The sequence below is a fragment of the Pezoporus occidentalis genome, unplaced genomic scaffold (assembly GCF_034315485.1).
Source record: "Pezoporus occidentalis ecotype Australia unplaced genomic scaffold, CSIRO_AGI_Poc_V1 ctg12, whole genome shotgun sequence".
Taxonomy (NCBI): domain Eukaryota; kingdom Metazoa; phylum Chordata; class Aves; order Psittaciformes; family Psittacidae; genus Pezoporus; species Pezoporus occidentalis.
In genome coordinates this window covers 4745280-4763029 of record NW_026912994.1, presented here as the reverse complement: position 1 = coordinate 4763029, position 17750 = coordinate 4745280, and the positions used below count along the sequence as shown (strand labels likewise).

The window sequence follows — 17750 nt, the reverse complement described above, 5'->3', positions numbered from 1 at the left end:
GATGGTTGGTTGGGCCTTTGCTGGACCATGCTGGTGGGAAGACAGTTAACCAAGCAAAACATGACCAGTTCTGACACCAAGTGAAACAGAAAAAAACATATCTGAGCCTTTTGAGGCCAGATGCTGCTTCCACCATGATGTTTAGCAGAAAAAAACTAAGAGATGTGTTGGCAGATTTGTGGTGACATGATCTCACTCCACAAACAGAAGACTTCAGAAGAGTTAAAATACAATTAGTGATCCATATATTACATTATGAGTTTAATCTTTAGATATAGCCAGCACGCATATTAAAATGTTTACCTGTATGTAATGTGACCAGAGAGTCATTCCTTTATTACATGATTTAACGTGATGGCTTCAATGTGCTTTAAAGAACAACATCCCTGAGAGAGACCTACTTGTTAGCTGTAAGCCAAATTAAATTGCCTTACTTACATTTGCAACTGGAATCATTAAGAATTTTGGTAAGGTGACATGTGTTATACATTCAGCATAAATTTAAGGCTTTGTAAACCTGGAGAACTGGCTATTTGCTCTTCTGCATCTCTCTGTGCCTTCCGTTGCATGTGAATTCTGTTGAGGCTATGAAAATTGCATTCAGACTCTAAACAAACTCTACTGGCAAGCTGCAGCCTTCTCCTCTGTGTCATTTTTCTGTGGTTTGACAGTACTGTCAATATGAAGACATGACAATGATTAGACAAATACTCTGTATTTATTAACACACATTCTCAGCAGGATCCTCCATGATCTGAAGCTCCGATTCTGAGAAATCTGCATCCTGCTGCAGAGCTGAGCTTTCCAATGCCCCTGCTCATGGAAGAGGTATTGGCTGAGATCAGAGGTGTTGCCTGAGATCAAGTGTCTCTGCACTACAGAGCTAGAAAACCTTCAGCCTGGGTGCCCGCCTGTGCATTGGGTTGGGAAAGGTGGCATGTGTCTCCTCCCTTCCCACAGATTTTAGTAAATCCTTCCAGCCACAGCACATATCTTCCAGTCTCTGGCTGCTTCCCATTCATTCACAGTTGACAGAAACCCCTGTTTTCTCCCCAGAAGGAGGGAAGTCCCACCTTGGTGGCAGACAGCCTCTCATCTTCTTGGAAAAGCAGGGACAACAGTTGTCAGATATGTTGGAAACAATGTTTTAGGGCTCTAGAGAAGATCTGCATCCTCATGGGTCTTATAACTTCCCTCAGAATATAAGCGAGTCAGCGAGATGGGAAGACAAAGTACCCAAACTCCCCCAATTCTCCCCACCCCAAATCTCTTCAGATCACAAGGAGTGGTCAGGGACAGGGAGGGGAACATCTGAAAATAACATTCCTAGGGGAAAGTATTCCTTTTTAATTAATTGTATCCCTTTTATCCATGACAGTGTAATTGCATTTTGTTTAACTAAGTCTTTTTAATTGGTGCTGGAAGTGGATGATAAGCAAAGCAGTACAGTTCCTTATTAGCTATTATAGACAGCTATTTTAGGGCAGTGTAGGGCTGTTGTGAGACTTAAAAGCTAGGGCCAAATAGCACTGAGCTGGGTACGTGGGGAGGGAGGTGGTGTGGGCATGCAAGCCAGCCTCTAGGTCACAGACCCATTTTTGTAGACTCCAGAGGCATTTTTGGTTGCTCACCAACTATGGTGTGGGACCTTGTGGCACTCTTCCTGATGCCATGAATCTTTGTTGGACTGCAGAAATAGACATGTGGGGCATGTGTACCCCACAAACCTACCGCCTTGGGGTCCCGGTTCTGGGTTTCAAGCTCCAAGTGCTGCTGCTGTGACTCGTGTCCTGCTCTCACAGCATCAAGGCTGGGGTGAGCTGAGCAGCTGTCCCTCCTCTGTCTCTGCAAGGGGACCACTCTGACATGCTGGCTTAATCTGGGGTTTTGCCTTAAAAATACTGTTTCTAACTATTAAGAGTGGAGAAGAAAACCTGTACAACTGTCCAGACTGCCTGGTAGTTTCTCACAAACCATCAGGCACAAGAGACTGAACCACAAAGGTATTTTCCACTCTTATTTTTCCAAATCCCTTTCTAAGAGGACTGGCTGACCACAGCTGGAGCTACTGAAGACTAAGAAACCACCACAACCTGCCTCACCCTCTTAGACCAAGCTCCCTGCTTTTGGGTTTTAGGTCTTGCTGCGTGTGCCATCAGTCTGTTGAACAAAACAAAACACGTTTTTGTCCCTCCCTGTGACACAGGTGGGACATAACAGGCACCCCGTGGAAACATCATCGGGACCCTCCTCCTGCGATGCGCAGGAGCCACGGTTCCCCAGGGTAGAAAGCATCAGGAAAAAGGGATGTGCTGTTTGAACTGCCGCCTTCCCGGCTGGGAAGGGGCAGCCTCCCATCCCATCCCATCCCGTCTCATCCCATCCAGGCCGGGGGACCGCGGGACTCCCGGCACGTCAGCCGCGGAGCAGGCGGCGGCCCTTGAGCTCCCCTTAGTGTCGGGAAGGAGCATTTGTAATAAATACACGTGCGCATTATCTGCGGGGAGACCCCGGTAATTCAGCACCGCGCCGTTACCGGGAAGGAGCCCGGGGCTCATAGCGCTGGTGGCACACTGTTGGGGTATGTCCAGCCGTTGCTCGTGCTGGGAAACCTTTATTTGATACAAGAATTGACATGAAGATAATTTGGATGCAGCTGTGCCCACGTTAGCTTTATCCAGTGGCTTTAAAAAAAAATCTGGGGTTTTGTTTTGTTTTTGGAATGAAATAAGGGTTTTTCTTACCCCTACCAAAACACAACGCAGCTGTGAGTATGTCAGTTTGTATCAGGTGAGAAGCTGCCATGATATCTGCGATTTGAATTAAAAACATGGAAGTCATTGTGAACTTAGGAATCTGCTAAAGCTGGACTTCCAGTTTTTATTCTGGCACCTGGACTACTGGTTCTCGTGGGAAGCAAGTCTACAGCTTAACGGTCTCACAGCTCCATGACTGCTTCAGCTCATCTGCCTCTTAGGGGACCTGAGAAGAATTTCTTCCTGCTTTAATGACATTAGTGACTTCTTTATGATTTCACTCTAGTATGGACAGAAGAGGATCAGATGTAAATTTTGCTGTCACCACCAGCATCTTCTGCTCTTCATTAACAGCTGGGCAGTGCTTTTCCAAGAGGATCCATCAGGGCTTACATAGTCAGGGAGTATGAAATCAGAGGCACCACGAGCTGGCTGGCCACAGCGGTCCCCTCCAGGGGATGCTATTTCTTACGCATGGCACACCCTCTATTGGGCTCAGTTCTCTTGCTGCTCAGACATGCTCTGCTTTAGCAGGCAGAAATGTCTGTGTTTCTTATTCTTGTGTGAGCTTTGTGCCCACAGCTCTCCTCCCATCTGGCTGGACTTCCAGCTCAGGACCAGGCATACAGAGCTGCTTTATGATAGCAACGTTTGTTTTCAAGCCAAGATCTGGCTTTACCAGCATGGTAATATTAACACAGGTCCTGGTCCTGAGCCCTCTGTTTCCCTTCCCAGGCCAGAATGCACTGTACTGGTGCAGACACTTCATAATGGTTCCTGCATTCAGTTGAATGAAATGGGCTATGGCAATGCTGCCAGGAATGTTTTGGCCTGTTTCCCTCTAGCAGTGGCATTGCCTGCCCTTGCAGCCATTGCCCCACTGTGTGCCTTCCTGAGCCACCTTGAGCACTTCCTCAGGGCTGTGCTGTAACAAAGCTGTGGTGCCACTGAGCTTAAACACAGGACCTCCCTCCATTGCCCACATCCTGCTTCCTCCTTTAGTCCCTGCAACATGAATGACATGTTGTGTACTTGGCACTGAGCTCTTCAGTGTTGGCATGGGCTCTCCCAAACTGGCACAAAATCCCTCTGTCTCCAGGGTGCAGATTTTCGCAACAGTGCTGCAAGGTGAAGAAGTGACAGGGGCTTTATGGCCACACTGCTGGACAGTAACTTGGGTTGAATCTGTTCCTGCTGCGTGTAGGGAAAGATGGGCTGGTCTGTGGTGTCCTTTGCCCTGGGCATGTAGATATAAGCCCTATGTCTTGACCTGAATCCTGGCATAATTGCTATTTTCTGGATGCCCATTCTCCAAAAAGGAGATTTACGTGAATTTAAGTCCAGCCAAAGGGTCATCATTTGGAACATGGTGACTTTCCCTTCAGTGGAAGTTTTGCCTGGTGAAAAATTCAAGTATATCAACATTTACCCTGAAAACTGGTGACAAACGTACCCTATTAGGGAGGAATGTGAGAAAATGGGAGTGTTAGCACCACATGCTGATGTACCAAGACAAGAATGCAGCTTATAAATATCTCCTAATAGTACAAACATTTTATTTACAAACTGACATACAAAGAAAGATGAAGGAAACCCATGCAGGCTCAGCACTGTCTGTGGGAGCCCTGCAGAAACCTGTGTTAGCCCAAGCTCTGGTGCTTAGCATGAATTAGTGCTGCTGGGGCTCGTTACCAGAACAGAAAGCTTTTGTCTCTTCTTGTGCAGATAAGCCACTGTTTTTCATGCTTCCACCAGCTACGAAATACGAGGACTACCAGCATTTGTGGCAAGTAATCCTTGCCTTCTCTAAACCAAAGCCAGGAATCAAATGTACACAAGAAGGTTGCTGCAAAGTGCCCTGCCACATTGATAGAGGCTGCTTGTCACCTCCCAGATGCCCTGTGCTGGTGGAAAAGGGTAAGACTCAAGAAAAAAAAATCCTTAAGAAAGAGAAGCCCCTCAGCTATTATCTCAGACACATATAACACTTTCAGTTAAGGTAGAAGCCCACAGTTCGGGGTCCATATTTTCACTCTGGAAGTTTAATTATCTGATACTTTCTCATTATAACTTTTATTCATTGTTCTATTGCTTTACTGAAGCATCTAATTTCTAAAGGTGTGAAATGCTTAGCTTTATGCACAGATAAGGTAAGGAGTATTGCTTCTGAGGACAGGTTAGGAAACACTGACAGATAGGACAGGGGACTTGGCCAAGGTCAAAAACAAGGTCTGTGCTAAACCAGGACAGTATGGCACTTAGATCCCAGGCACTTATTTTTTCACTTTAACCTGTGATCAGCATGATTTCTGGAGAACATTTCTATTTTCATGCCAGAAAGATCATCTGATGATTTCTAAGCATCTGCTTTCTTGGATGTATGCACTTCACTGAGGGCTTTAGGCTTAGATTCACAACTGTACTGTGATGAAGATGGACTAGCCAGCTCAGCTGCAGTAGCTGTCTGTTTCTGCACACTGATCCTGTTCTCTCCTACTGCACTAAGCTGAAGTGGACCATCTCTCCTTCTCTGTGGACTCAGAGGTCACATACATGGGAGCTACTGCAGATGAGCTGCTGTCACATAACTGGAAAAGCTGTGAACTGACTCACGTGCCAGGTCTCTGGTTGTTTAGTGACAGCTGAAATGTTTCAGGTTACCTATGGGTCTTGAAACCATTATCGATTTATGGAAAATTCAACTTTCTCTGTCAATATTACTATGACCTGGTAAAGAGACCATAAGCACAGACTGATTAAATTGGATTCACGTTATGAAGAAAAGCCACATAGAGAGCAGAGGCAGGCAGCGGCTCCCAGGGCAGCCTCTCTGTCCCATCAAATGCACTCCAGCCCAGCGTCTTCATTGTGCGAGCAGTTGTTCACACCCCAGTCTGTTTTTTCACAGTCCAAAATTGAATACTCATGCCCTCTGCAGTTCACGTCATCAAGCCAAATTTCTCCAGAGCCTTTGGAAGATGAATTAAACAAACAAACAAACAAACTGTTGGACTAAAAAAAGAATATGTTTGTTTTTTTTCTAAAGAGACCCCTGTGGACAGCAGGGGTAGGTTGGGTTGCACAGCTGGCTTGTTGGAAATCAAGCCTTTGGGCACAGTTCAAGCAGCAATGGACATGCAGCTCCCCCATCCCAAGGGAAATGAGCTGTCCCTTTCAGAACATCTTTGCTCTCTTGCTGCTCATGTAGAGGACCTTGCTATGGTGCTTTCTGTGTGTGCGTAAACTCCCATGCCAGGCCTGGGGAGGTGAAAAGCTGGTGTGGACTCACCTGCTGTGGCTGTGAAGGCATCTATCGCACGGGTGTATCCCAGCATTCGGCAGACCACAGTGGCATCTTGGGTGCTCCAGCCATCGTCACATATTGTTCCCCAGGACCCCCTGTGCAAGATTTCCACTCGGCCTCTCCTGCCCCCTCCCGCAATTCGTACAAAAGGACTCAAGCTGCCTGACAGTTCAGAAGAGAAGAAAATAACTCTACTGGTCATATAGGCAAGAAGAAAAAAGCATACTGAAAGACAGAAGCAGTGACTGCCCAAACTGGACGAATGTTCCCATCCCCATGGCTGTAGCCAGGGTGGGACCACAAGTTACTGGTAACTCATAGAATCATAGGATCATAGAATAGTTAGGGTTGAAAAGGACCTTAAGATCATCAAGTTCCAACCCCCCTGCCGTGGGCAGGGACACCTCACACTAAACCATCTCACCCAAGGCCTCATCCAACCTGGTCTTGAACACTGCCAGGGATGGAGCATTCACAACCTCCCTGGGCAACCCATTCCAGTGCTTCACCACCCTAACAGTAAAGAATTTCTTCCTTATATCCAATCTAAACTTCCCCTGTTTAAGTTTTAAGCTGTTACCCCTTGTCCTGTCACTACAGTCCCTAATGAAGAGTCCCTCCCCAACATCCCTATAGGCCTCCTTCAGATACTGGAAGCTGCTATGAGGTCTCCACGCAGCCTTCTCTTCCCCAGGCTGAACAGCCTCAACTTTCTCAGCCTGTCTTCATACGGGAGGTGCTCCAGTCCCCTGATCATCCTCATGGCCCTCCTCTGGACTTGTTCCAACAGTTCCATGTCCTTTTTATGTTGAGGACACCAGAACTGCACACAAAACTCCAGGTGAATCCAAACAATTCAAAGCTCTCTCCTGGGTCTAGGGACACCAGGCTACAGCTCAGAGCTTGGACCCCTTGGTTCTGGTAGCCTTGCTGCAGGTTAACCAGTGTGCACAGGGGGCAAGTTGGTCCTGATTTCAGATAGCTTCAATGCCAGAGGGCAAGTAGAGAAGAAATAGAAGTCCAGTACCTGCTCCTTTTTCACCTTTGCTCCCTTTTGTTCCTGGTGAACCTGTTCCAAATAAAAAAAAAGCAAATTGACAGCTGTTCAGGGAAAAATTCAGTTATTAACTTTTCCTGAATAATTGGTTAAGTCAGAGATATAAGGTCTCTGTCCCCTTGTAGAATGCACCCCCTTAAGTGACTAAGTGAATGTAAAAGAAACATGGCAGGAAAACTAGTATACCATACAGCAAAGTCTTACTAACATGTGACTCAAGAAAAGGACCACTTGCAAAATCCCATCCACTCATTCATGGGAAGCTTATCTTATTCCCACTGCTACCTGCAAGGTTACATCTCTGATAGCCTTTGGACTTTCCAGAAGCAGGCATGGTATCTCCCAGAGTACTTGCAGGAAGATCTACATCTTGGGATTTGCTCTCCAGGTACTGGCACCGAGCAGCAGAAAGCCACTCCCAACAGTCCTCCACATTTCTGTGCATCATCCTGGTCTTGAGAGCAGGAGTGTTTGAAAAAGACCCAATGAGCTCTTCCCCCAGAAGCTACCTCCACAAAGCACACATTGCTGTCTCCTTCCTGGGACCAGGAGATGACACCCATGTAGAAGGGAGTCCCTAGTCCGGAGTCACCCCAATTACACTTTTACCCTCCTCCAGAGGCAAAGCTCCACAAGAGGAGTGCATGGAGGACCCTCGCATAGGCTCTAGTTTATTTTATGTTTGAGGACTCTTGTACTGTTCTATGTGAGCAATTAAAAGAAAAACCATCTGTAACACTGGCTGCTTCACGTGGTCTATTGCAACTACTGTTTGGTGATTTTTATTACTACATTATGGTCTTATGGTTTGTGGAAGCATTCTGTGATCAGAAGGGAGGGGGTAAGGGTTGGGAGTAGCTGCAGCGTTGGCTCTTTTGAACTATTTTTGTGTCCTACAATTAATGAGGCATGGTTAAATAGCACTGGTGTTTCCAATTCAGTGTTCCTGACTGCCATGGGATATATCCCAGCAGTGTGGTATGCTGCAGGATGTCTCTGTACCAAGAGGAGGATGGCTTGTTCCAGTTTTCTGTGAGTTCAGGGATTTGAGAAAATCTAATATATCTATTTACTTGCATATCTGTCTGACTGATCTGTCTGCTGAGTTCCTCCGAATGAGCTTTGTTAACATGCTTGTGCCAGTTTGTGATGTAGAGTCCCAAACCTGAATGCACCATCAGCTCCACAGACCCCATGGCAAACAGACTTACCGGGGAATCCATGGTCTCCCTTGGCTCCTTTTACTCCTGGTTCTCCTTTTGGACCCTGATTGCCATGATCACCCTTGCTTCCTTTTTGACCAGTTAGGCCTAGGCTGCCTGGGTGGAAAGCAAGAAAGTCATTGCCTTTGTCCCCTCCCAAGGAAAGGCACGTGACGAGCATTTCACATTGATGCAAAGAAGTGAAATGTGACATTTAAAGTGCTTTGCGTCATCAGACTAAGTCATGCTGTCAAACAAGGGTTTACCTGGTGGGCCCTGGTTTCCCTTTGCTCCTTTTTGCCCTGGAAGACCTAAGATCACCAAAACAAACAATATTATAAGACAGATATTTATACATTTATAAAAGTGAATGCAAACTAGTATTTGTAATGAATTTCAACTCATCTAGTTCAGCTGTCCACACCATAGGCATCTATTTCTCAAGTGGGTTTCTTATTTCCCATTATACGCAGTGCACACCCCATCAATCAAGAAAATACAGGCAATGGAGAATTGTCTTCTCCTGAAGTCAATCAACTTCTGGTCGTTTATTCCATATCCTAAATTCCACTGATGGGGTAGAAACCATTCCTCCAGGTGGGTCTTCAGTTACTGTATAGAGAGCCTGACATGTACATTTAAGTGCATCAGACCTATGTAAAAACATAATGCTGGGCCGGGTGACTCCCATCCTTATCATTCAGGTATCAATGAAAGTAGAAGGGTGCAGCACTTGGACCTTTGTCACCTCCTGATGGATATAAGAGGTTACTACATAAATTCAGGGTTAAAATGGTTGATTCAAGAGAAATACATGGGAATAGGCTTGTACTGCAAAATGTCACCCTGTCTTTTGGGTGCCTGAGGCAGAGAGGTGGCCTTTGTCAGATGTAAGGTCAAAGAAAAGGCCTTTTTGTTATGTGCTCTAAGTTGGCCTCCGAAGATACCTCTTCCTGCAATGCTACAGAGGAGCCCAGGACAAATGCTTGCTGTCTTTCTATGTTCAATAACCCGTCCCCATCAACTTTACAGGCAGTACAATTTGTCTTTCACTCCAGTAGGGAGGTTGTTGTTTGGTTCATCTTAAAATGCTGCTTTGTGTGTTTTCTATTTACACAAAAATGTAGGCAACATCACCTCCTTGTTCATCTTGCAGAAACAACTCCTCCAGGGAACAGCTAACACCCCAGCAGAGGCCCAGGCCCAATATGGCATCCTGGGATGTGTTGGGGCTCCAAGAACAGGACTCAACAAATCTCCTTGCTGTTGTAGACCCCTTTCCAGTGTCTGCATGATGCATGTTGTCAACCCTGAACATCTTTTATTCTCCTTTCCCTGGTACTTCTTTGTCTCCCTTTTCACCTCTGAGTCCTGGAATGCCTGGTATTCCCAAAATTAAAAGCAAATCAGTAAGGGTGAAGCCATCACACAAAGTAAGACCAGAGTAGTTGCTCAGTGAGTTACAGGTTTCAGTAGTGTTGTACCTGGACTACCACTGGGGCCCAGGTCCCCCTTCTCCCCTTTCTGACCAGGTGTGCCTTCGATTCCAGGAATTCCCTGAGGTCCCTGTGGTCCGGTTACACCTTGAGGTTGAGCAAAAGCAGCACATATGAAATGCAACACGACATATGACAGTGAAAAAAAGAAAGTTCGATCACCAACCCCTGCTCTATGCAGATCGAGTTGACCCTATGAAGGCAAAACTGTCACTGGGTTTCTCAGAATTGCAATCCTTTCCTATCAGCACTAGTCTTAGTGGTGCAGTGAGTGCTGGTCTGGAGTGAAAGACTGTCCTTGCAGACTGTCAGCCTTGAAAGGCACGAGTGCTGTCCTAACAGAGCAGCCACTTTCTGTCCTTGTGTGCACACATGTCAAGAAAGAGGACATGACCCTCCATGGTACAGGACCCTTCTTTCCCACTCATTCTCCTGCACAGTAAGCAGGGTCCAAATGAAACAGCTAAGGCTGTGGAATGATTTTACACAACACTGGAATGTTTTTTTAATCTAATCATCATCTTTTGCTCATGTTGGGATCTAGCCTTGTCATGAAGCATCATCTAAAAAAAGACCAGTATCATATTTCTACAGAAAACTACATGTTCTGTATGCTTACCTGCCTCTCCTTTCTGCCCAGGACGGCCAGGCTCCCCCATGCTACCTGTAACAACATCCTAGCATCAGTGCTAATGAGGCTTAGCCACACACTTCAGGTAGGGCAGCCCTGCACCACGCATATGTGCTGTGTCCTCTGCACGCACTTACCATTGAAACCTGGCAGTCCTGGGACTCCCTGCTGTCCTTGAGGACCCATTGGTCCAGGGGGCCCAGGGTACCCCTTCTTGCCCGTTTCACCTTTCTGTCCTTGAGGACCTATTGAACAGCACAGCGCATGTGTATAAACTTTTTTTTTTTTTTTAAATAAGCAAAATCAAACTGAACAAACTTATTCATTCATCTTTGAAGGAAGTGGAGCACCTCCGTGTAGCTGCATAAGTAGCAGAGTTTGGCCTCAAACCTGCATTTGCCATTGAGTGGCGTTCCCTTAAAGCTGTAGGAGGACAGGACTGGATGGCACCTCAATAGTCTGCCTAAGCCACCTCCAGCTCTGCCAGACTGTCTGGCCAGATGTTTTTCTGACCTGCTGTTAAAGACTTGCAGTGGTGCCATGACACTTACCCAGTCTATTCCTCAAATTATCTCTACCACTAGAATGTTTTGTTCTCTAAATACCCATTATTGCAGTCTGAACCCTTCCTTTCTCCTAGCCACAATGGAAACGGAGGACAGTGTGTCCCACTCCTATGCTTCCAGGGAATTGCCACATCTTCCCTTAGCCTTCTCTTCTCTGAACAGCTGATCAGCATGGTCCCAAAGAACTGAATTAGTTGAAAATGCCTCATTTAAAGACACCTTAATCTTTCCGCTACAGAATAATCCCACAGTCCTTGCCTTTCGGTAATCCTACTTTCACTTTCCTCTTCTGGAACAACTTGTGCTAATAAGTGCGCTGGAGCATGTGTGGTCTGATGGAAGATCTGAGGAAGCTCTAACCAACCTGTCCAACTGTCCTCCATGGTCTGCACCACACACATCTGCTTCCTTTTGCTATCTTGCTTTCAGGTGAAGCCCATGTGAGACCACTGAACAACAGTATTCAGAAGATGCTTACGGAGGAGAAACACTGCTTAACTCTTCTACTTAAGGTGTATAAAAGTCAGGCTTATATATAAGATATAAAGCTCTCAGAAACAGGTTTTATCCTACTGGAAACAATTCTGCTTTAATGTGGAATAGGCTGACAATTGAATACTTGTGGCTTTCATTAAACAAATGTCACTCTACAAAGAGACTTCCATGGTACAGAGTCAACAATTTTCATGCCCCCTTCCCCCAGCCCTCCTCTGGGAGCTTTGCTGAAGTTTGATATGAAATGAAGTCCCTTTAGATCAGGTTCCTGTGTCCTGCTCCCTCACTCAGCAGGGCTGCCTGTATTTTTACAAAATGCTGACCTATGGAGACTTCTTCTGGTGTTTTAAGTAGAATGAGTTTAAACAGGAGAATCTTAAAAATTTTGAGGTAATGAAGAAGTCTTACCTGCAAGACCCATCTCTCCTTTCTTTCCTCCCACTCCCGGTTCACCACGTGGGCCAGGAGTACCAGGATCCCCTTTACTCCCCTTCTCACCCGGCAGTCCACGTAAGCCTGTGAGGACAACACCACTTTTTTAATGCTTCATCAGGTGTTGTATCTAGTGAATGTCAGCAGCAGGCCATGTGGCTCAGCTGCGGGCACGAGCCAAACTCTGCTCTATGTTTGCTTGAGAGTGATGCTGGTGGCAGTGGAGAACTGGCCCACCATAACCAGCACACGTTGACTTTTAGAATAAGATTTTTTTGAGCTAAGTTTTGCTTTTGTCCACATTCATTAGTTTTACATATGCTTATTTCTTTCAACTCCAATGACATTCCCATTGACTTACACCTTGACTAAAGACAAGATTGCCCATAAAATCATCCATAAAGCCACTTTATATTCATCCAAAGAAGTAATTCAGGTGTCAGAAAAGCCTTACCTTGGAATCCTTTTTCTCCCTTTATCCCTGGTAATCCCTGTATCCCTGAGAAGTAAAATATATATATCAGACACACATCATCTGTTCACAGTAATGGCTAAGAAGAGATGAATTTTTTAATCATCACTTGTGCACACTGCTTCAGTCACCACTGAGGCCAATCTTCAACTGGCAGGGACCAGAACAGCGTCTTGAATAAAGACCATGGATCTTGGTTGAGTGCATGGCTGGGCAGCAGCCAGCTGTCCTCCAGCCAAGCCCAGCTCATGGGGACCTTTGGGGATGTCTTTCCTGAAAATGCACAGAACTGTTTGGGTTCTCATATATAGTAATGGTGCTTGGCAGGAGATGCTGGTTCAGCATTGTAAGTGCAGCCAGAAAAATATGAAAACATGATTTTTAAAAATTTTATTAGTTCGGGGTTTTTTTTCTTTGGAAAAACTCATCAGTGTAGCCAAGAACTAGGGATGGATGAGATACAGACCTAACCTAACAAGGATTGCATCTTAGATCATCATCACTGGATCTTTAGATCATTATCATTGGATCACAGAAACTATTTCCTAGTCCAACCTCTGCTCAAAGTGGAGCCAACATTAGATTAGTGCTTGCAGCATCCTCACAATCTGAAGATATTTATCTCCTGCAGCGAGTGTAGTTCTACCCAAAACCCCCAGGTGCCCAGGGCAGCAGCTTATGTGTGACTGTGTAGGGGAGCACTCACACCCAGCTCATTCCTGTCTGTGTGGTCATTTCCTCTGGGACAGAGTGGGCAAGGTCCCAAATCTGCCACTGTTACACACACTGTTTAGCTGTGGCCCTGCAGAGCAGGGATTAAGGAGGTCTCTCTGAGTTGTCTTGGAGTGACCTGGACAGCAGGACTTGGTATGTATGGAGCAAAAAACCCAGCTATCCTCTGGTTGTAGCAGGCACATAACCTCCTCACGCATCCTCTCTTGTCTCACATGGAGATTTGAGATGATTACTGCAGATAACCCCTGAGCTTTTCTGGTGGGGTAGCAGTAAGGAGACAGAGCCAGAGTTGTTCCCCTGTGCTGGTCACCAACCTCTGTGGCAGTACTTGGGCAAGCTGGGCTCCTGGGGGATCACTCAGAAGGTGCAACAGGACCCTTATGGTCAGGGCACTGGGTGTCTGTGCATTGAGTAGGATATGGGTCTAGAGACTGAAAGTCCAAACACTCACTTCAGGTCTCTTAGGGGGAAAAAAGAGAAGGAGGAAAAGTTGCTTACGGCTCATTTACCAACATACCTGGCGGACCAGGATATCCTTGGCGTCCAGGAGGCCCTGAAATGAATATTAAATGGATCTCTTTCAGTAGTCATCACTCAGTGTGGAACATATCAGTATGGGGTTGATAGGCTTGATGTCTGAGCTGAGGACACTACCCTTTCAGAGGGCACCCAGAGCCCAGGTGTACAAGTTTCAGGAGGGGAGAGTCCACCACTGCATGTGCAGCTGCAGCAGGATCCAGGGAAGCTGCACAAGGCTGTGCTCTGGCTTCCCCACATGTGTGAAGATCCCCACCCAAGGCATCTGAAGCAAGTGTCCAGCCCTGGGCACTGGGACATCAGCAACTGACAAGAGGACCAAATCTTGCCCCAGTCACTTGTTCATCTGAACTAGGTTTTTAGCCAAGCTTTTCCAGCAGTGCAGAAGAACCAGCTTTCTCCACTATACAGCCAGCATGGAGAAATGGACCTATACCTGCAATCAGGGTGATGTTGCTCATCATCATCATCAGGTTTGCATTGCTGCTTTTAATTACAGTGATTTCCTCTTCCATGCTTCTCCTCCAGTCTTCTCCTTTGTTTCCCATGGGCTTCTCTCTAGAGTTTCTCTCCAAATGCAGTTTGCTGGGAAAGAAGCTTTCCACAATCTCTTCTGTAGAGGAGGTATTTTGTTCTTGAAATTTCAGTATCTCTCTCTGCATCTTAAAAACTGAGGAAACAAAAGGCTCATGAGGTGAATATTTCCTGCCTGATCTGGTTGGGAAATGGCTGTTCGGCACAGCTGCTCCTTGGCACCCTTGAAGGATAAATACCACCACTGTTTGACCTGGGGAGGTGATTTTAATGTGCCAGTGCTGCAGACAAGAGTGCAGCCAGGGGTGCTTTTGCAAATGCAAAGCACATATATGGGGTGGGGGAATGGTTTCCTGCAGTGGCTGCTTTGACTTGCTGTGCTGTAAGAGGAACAGCCATGCTCCCTTAGAGGTTTCCTATCTGCGTGCTCATCCCCAGTTGCCCATGTCCAGAAAAGCTGTCTTTTGATGTCAAGCTTGCAGTAAGGTTGCAGCCTTACCTTTGTATGCCAGCAGCCCCTGGCCGGCTGTCAGCAGCAGCAGGTAAACGCCGAGGACTGCCCAGGCACAGCATGTAGATGGCTTTCTTTGGATTTGAGGCTCTAAAACCCAACAGAAGTAGGCTAGACATCATCTCACATAACTCCTGCTACTAACTCCCTTCTCTTCCAGCTATTTAAGGCCTGGCCACGATAAATTAGCAGTGCTTTTCAGCGACAGGGAGCAGCAAGGTCCCTCTGCAAGGCTGCCATGCCCTGCAGGCAAGGCAGGCTGCCTTCCTCTCACCCAGGCTTTTCAGTTCGATTCACTTGGCCATCTTTTCCTTAGCCAATTTAACCAGCTCACTTCCATCACAACTCAGCCCAGCCTATAACAGCATGCTGTAGCTCTCCCATTTCTGCACCAATAAACTGTTTCCATTGCTTTTTTATATCCCATGGTGTCATTCAAAGAGGGTTGAATGCCCTCTCCATCAAGAGCGACACATACATGCAATTGCAGCTATGAATCATGTATGCATTGAAACAAATGAAAAAGAAATAATAAATTGAACTGCAGAACAAATGAAAACAAGCTGCAACATTTTAAACAAATTGTCACCAGCAAGTGTAAAAGAAATAAACTGCTTTGTTGACTTTTGGGTTTTAGGGAGAAAAAAAATCAGAAATATTTATACCTACTTCAAGCATTCACTGAGTTGCCTTTAGTCGAGTTTTTTCAAAGTAATGTAAGGAGGAGTTTAAAGTCTTGGTTTTGAATGAGTACAATGGTTTAATTAGTTTTACAATAGAATGGTTTAGTCAGCAATGAAATATTTATATTCAGCTAAAAATTCATACACTTACATTTTTGTATTTGTTCTGGTGATTACAGTATCTCAACTATTAAGACATGAAAGTTTTATTCACTGAAATCAGGCATTTTCTAAAACAGGAAAAGAACTAATTTTTTGTGATTCTCAGCATCAGCTTTTGGCTAGAAAGGACATTTTCATATACCTCTCATTTTAAATGGAAGATAATTTATTAGGAAAATCATTATTAAAGCAATTTAATAGGCAGCACAAATATAATATCTCATTTTTGTGTACTGCTTTTTAATAGATAAGATAAAATCTATACCAATCCATTTAATAAAAAGAATCCTTACCACTTATCTGAAAGGTTGTGGTAGCAGCTGAAGCAAACCCAATCTTGTCTGAAATGCTGAAAGTGTTCATATCACTCGAATTTCCATCTTCCCCGTATCTGTCTTTAATTTTCATGACAAATTTCTTGTGGCTAACTTAAAGCCTTGTCAGATTATGGACAATAAAGAAATGGACTTCCTATCTGCCTCCTGATTTGATGTGCTTTCTGATATGCTTTTCCTATCTACTCAGTTTTTATAAACTTGTGAGAACTGTGATGTGGTAATTTGAACAGTTCCTCAAAAAATCCCACAGCTAAGATATTCAGCTGATTTTGTGCACTCACTTGGGGACACCATGTCCATGGAACCTTGGGTAGGATCCTGCAAGACATTCAGCCCTGAGTTATTCAACATCTGTGCAGTTTGCTGGGGTTGGGCATGGAGCGGTCATTTTGCTTCTAGCACAAATAAACCTCCTTATGTAGCCAAGAAGATCCCAAGTTCAATATTAGCTTGGAGATCCATCCCCTGGGAAGGGAGGTACAGCACTGCATGCAAGTGAAAAGCACAGTAAATTGCACCAAGATTACACTTTAGTGATGGTATGGAACTGTAGGGCAGGGAGGGAAAGAATCAGGAGGAATTGTGAAGACAAGCAAATGATGGTGGGATGGGGATGCTGAAGCCCAAATGGGTTTGGGATAAAATGGAGCAGAGACACTTGCAGCCCACTTGCCAAAGCTCTTTTCAGGACTCTGCTTCCTCCCTGACTGATTTTCCACACCCTCACACACAGATCCTACCACTTCATCTCTGCTCTCATCCTGTAAAACCTGTGGCTGTAGACCTTGCTGTGGCATTTGACATTTTGGAGTCTCCGGTTGTGCCAGGGTTGATTTCGATTTTGCAAAGCCAAATGACTCACCCGAGCTCGCAGGCGAAAGCCTTCGGTAGGCACTGGGCAGAGCCCTTTGCACCCATGATGCCTCTGCCATGTGCTGCCCTACTGGAGGCTCAGGACAGTCCCCATCACACGGCCATCTCCTGGGCTGCGGGTCTGTGCTCACCTGCGTGGCTGCTGGGTCCTCAGTGCTTTGCGTGGCCATGGAAGAAAGTGTAGCGTGAGCTTCAGGTGGAAGTGAGCTGGAAATCCACACCCTGACAGCCCAGTGCTGAATGAAGCCTTCTGTTCTGCACCTGTCTCTTAAAGGCTTACATTAAAAATATGTGGGGATTTTTACATCCACTTCTGTGCTCTCCTTTCAAAAGTGCTTGTGCAGCTGTGATCTGGTTTGACACCAGCAGGGAGGAAGAGGAATCCTCCATTATCATATATTCTGCCACACACTGCATAGGAATTTGGATAATTTACTTTATTGTGAGTAGCTCAGAACCCTCCTTGAATTAGGGTGGCCTGAGAGGTTACCACCGATCAGCTGGACCATAGTAACTACCTGTGCATCTTCCTCACTGGGGTAAGGGCTCATATCCAGCCCATATCTGATGGTTTGGGTGGATCAGCTGACTATTCTGTGTGAGCCTGAAGCCATCTACTCTTGCTGGTGCAGGTGATGAGCTGGGCATGACTGTACTTGTGTTGCCAAGTGGATATTTAGGGATGGATGTGATTCAGGTGCACACAGGGAGCAGATTTACAGTAGAGAGGCTTTTAAAAACACTTCTAGGCAAATCCATTCTACTTCAAAAGTATTAAAAAGAAGTTTTCAGAAACGATTCTAAAAGGCAAAAGGTGCAATGAGAACTTTGTGCCCTCCTGCCCGAGAAAGAAGTTCAGGGGGTATGCTTTACCATCTCTCATGATCATGCTGTGACCATGCCATTCTCAATGGCCCAGGTAGCATGGGTGCAAAAGCAAGGGTAGAGGCCCTCAATTTTGACAGT

At 45.7% G+C, this 17750-nt stretch overlaps 1 protein-coding gene across 1 annotated transcript; it reads right to left on the bottom strand.

The window, feature by feature from the left end:
• Nucleotides 1–4290: 4290 nt before the first annotated feature.
• MARCO (macrophage receptor with collagenous structure) lies at nt 4291–17031 on the bottom strand. Its single transcript, XM_062606397.1, has 15 exons — nt 16774–17031; nt 14717–14818; nt 14120–14353; nt 13664–13699; nt 12394–12438; nt 11916–12023; nt 10584–10691; nt 10435–10479; nt 9804–9902; nt 9654–9699; nt 8586–8638; nt 8329–8436; nt 7088–7129; nt 6046–6222; nt 4291–5725 (listed from the first exon to the last, which is right to left on the bottom strand). The coding sequence occupies exons 1-15, from the start codon at nt 16952–16954 to the stop codon at nt 5595–5597; spliced, it is 1515 nt and encodes a 504-aa protein (XP_062462381.1). The 5' UTR covers nt 16955–17031; the 3' UTR covers nt 4291–5594.
• Nucleotides 17032–17750: the final 719 nt, after the last annotated feature.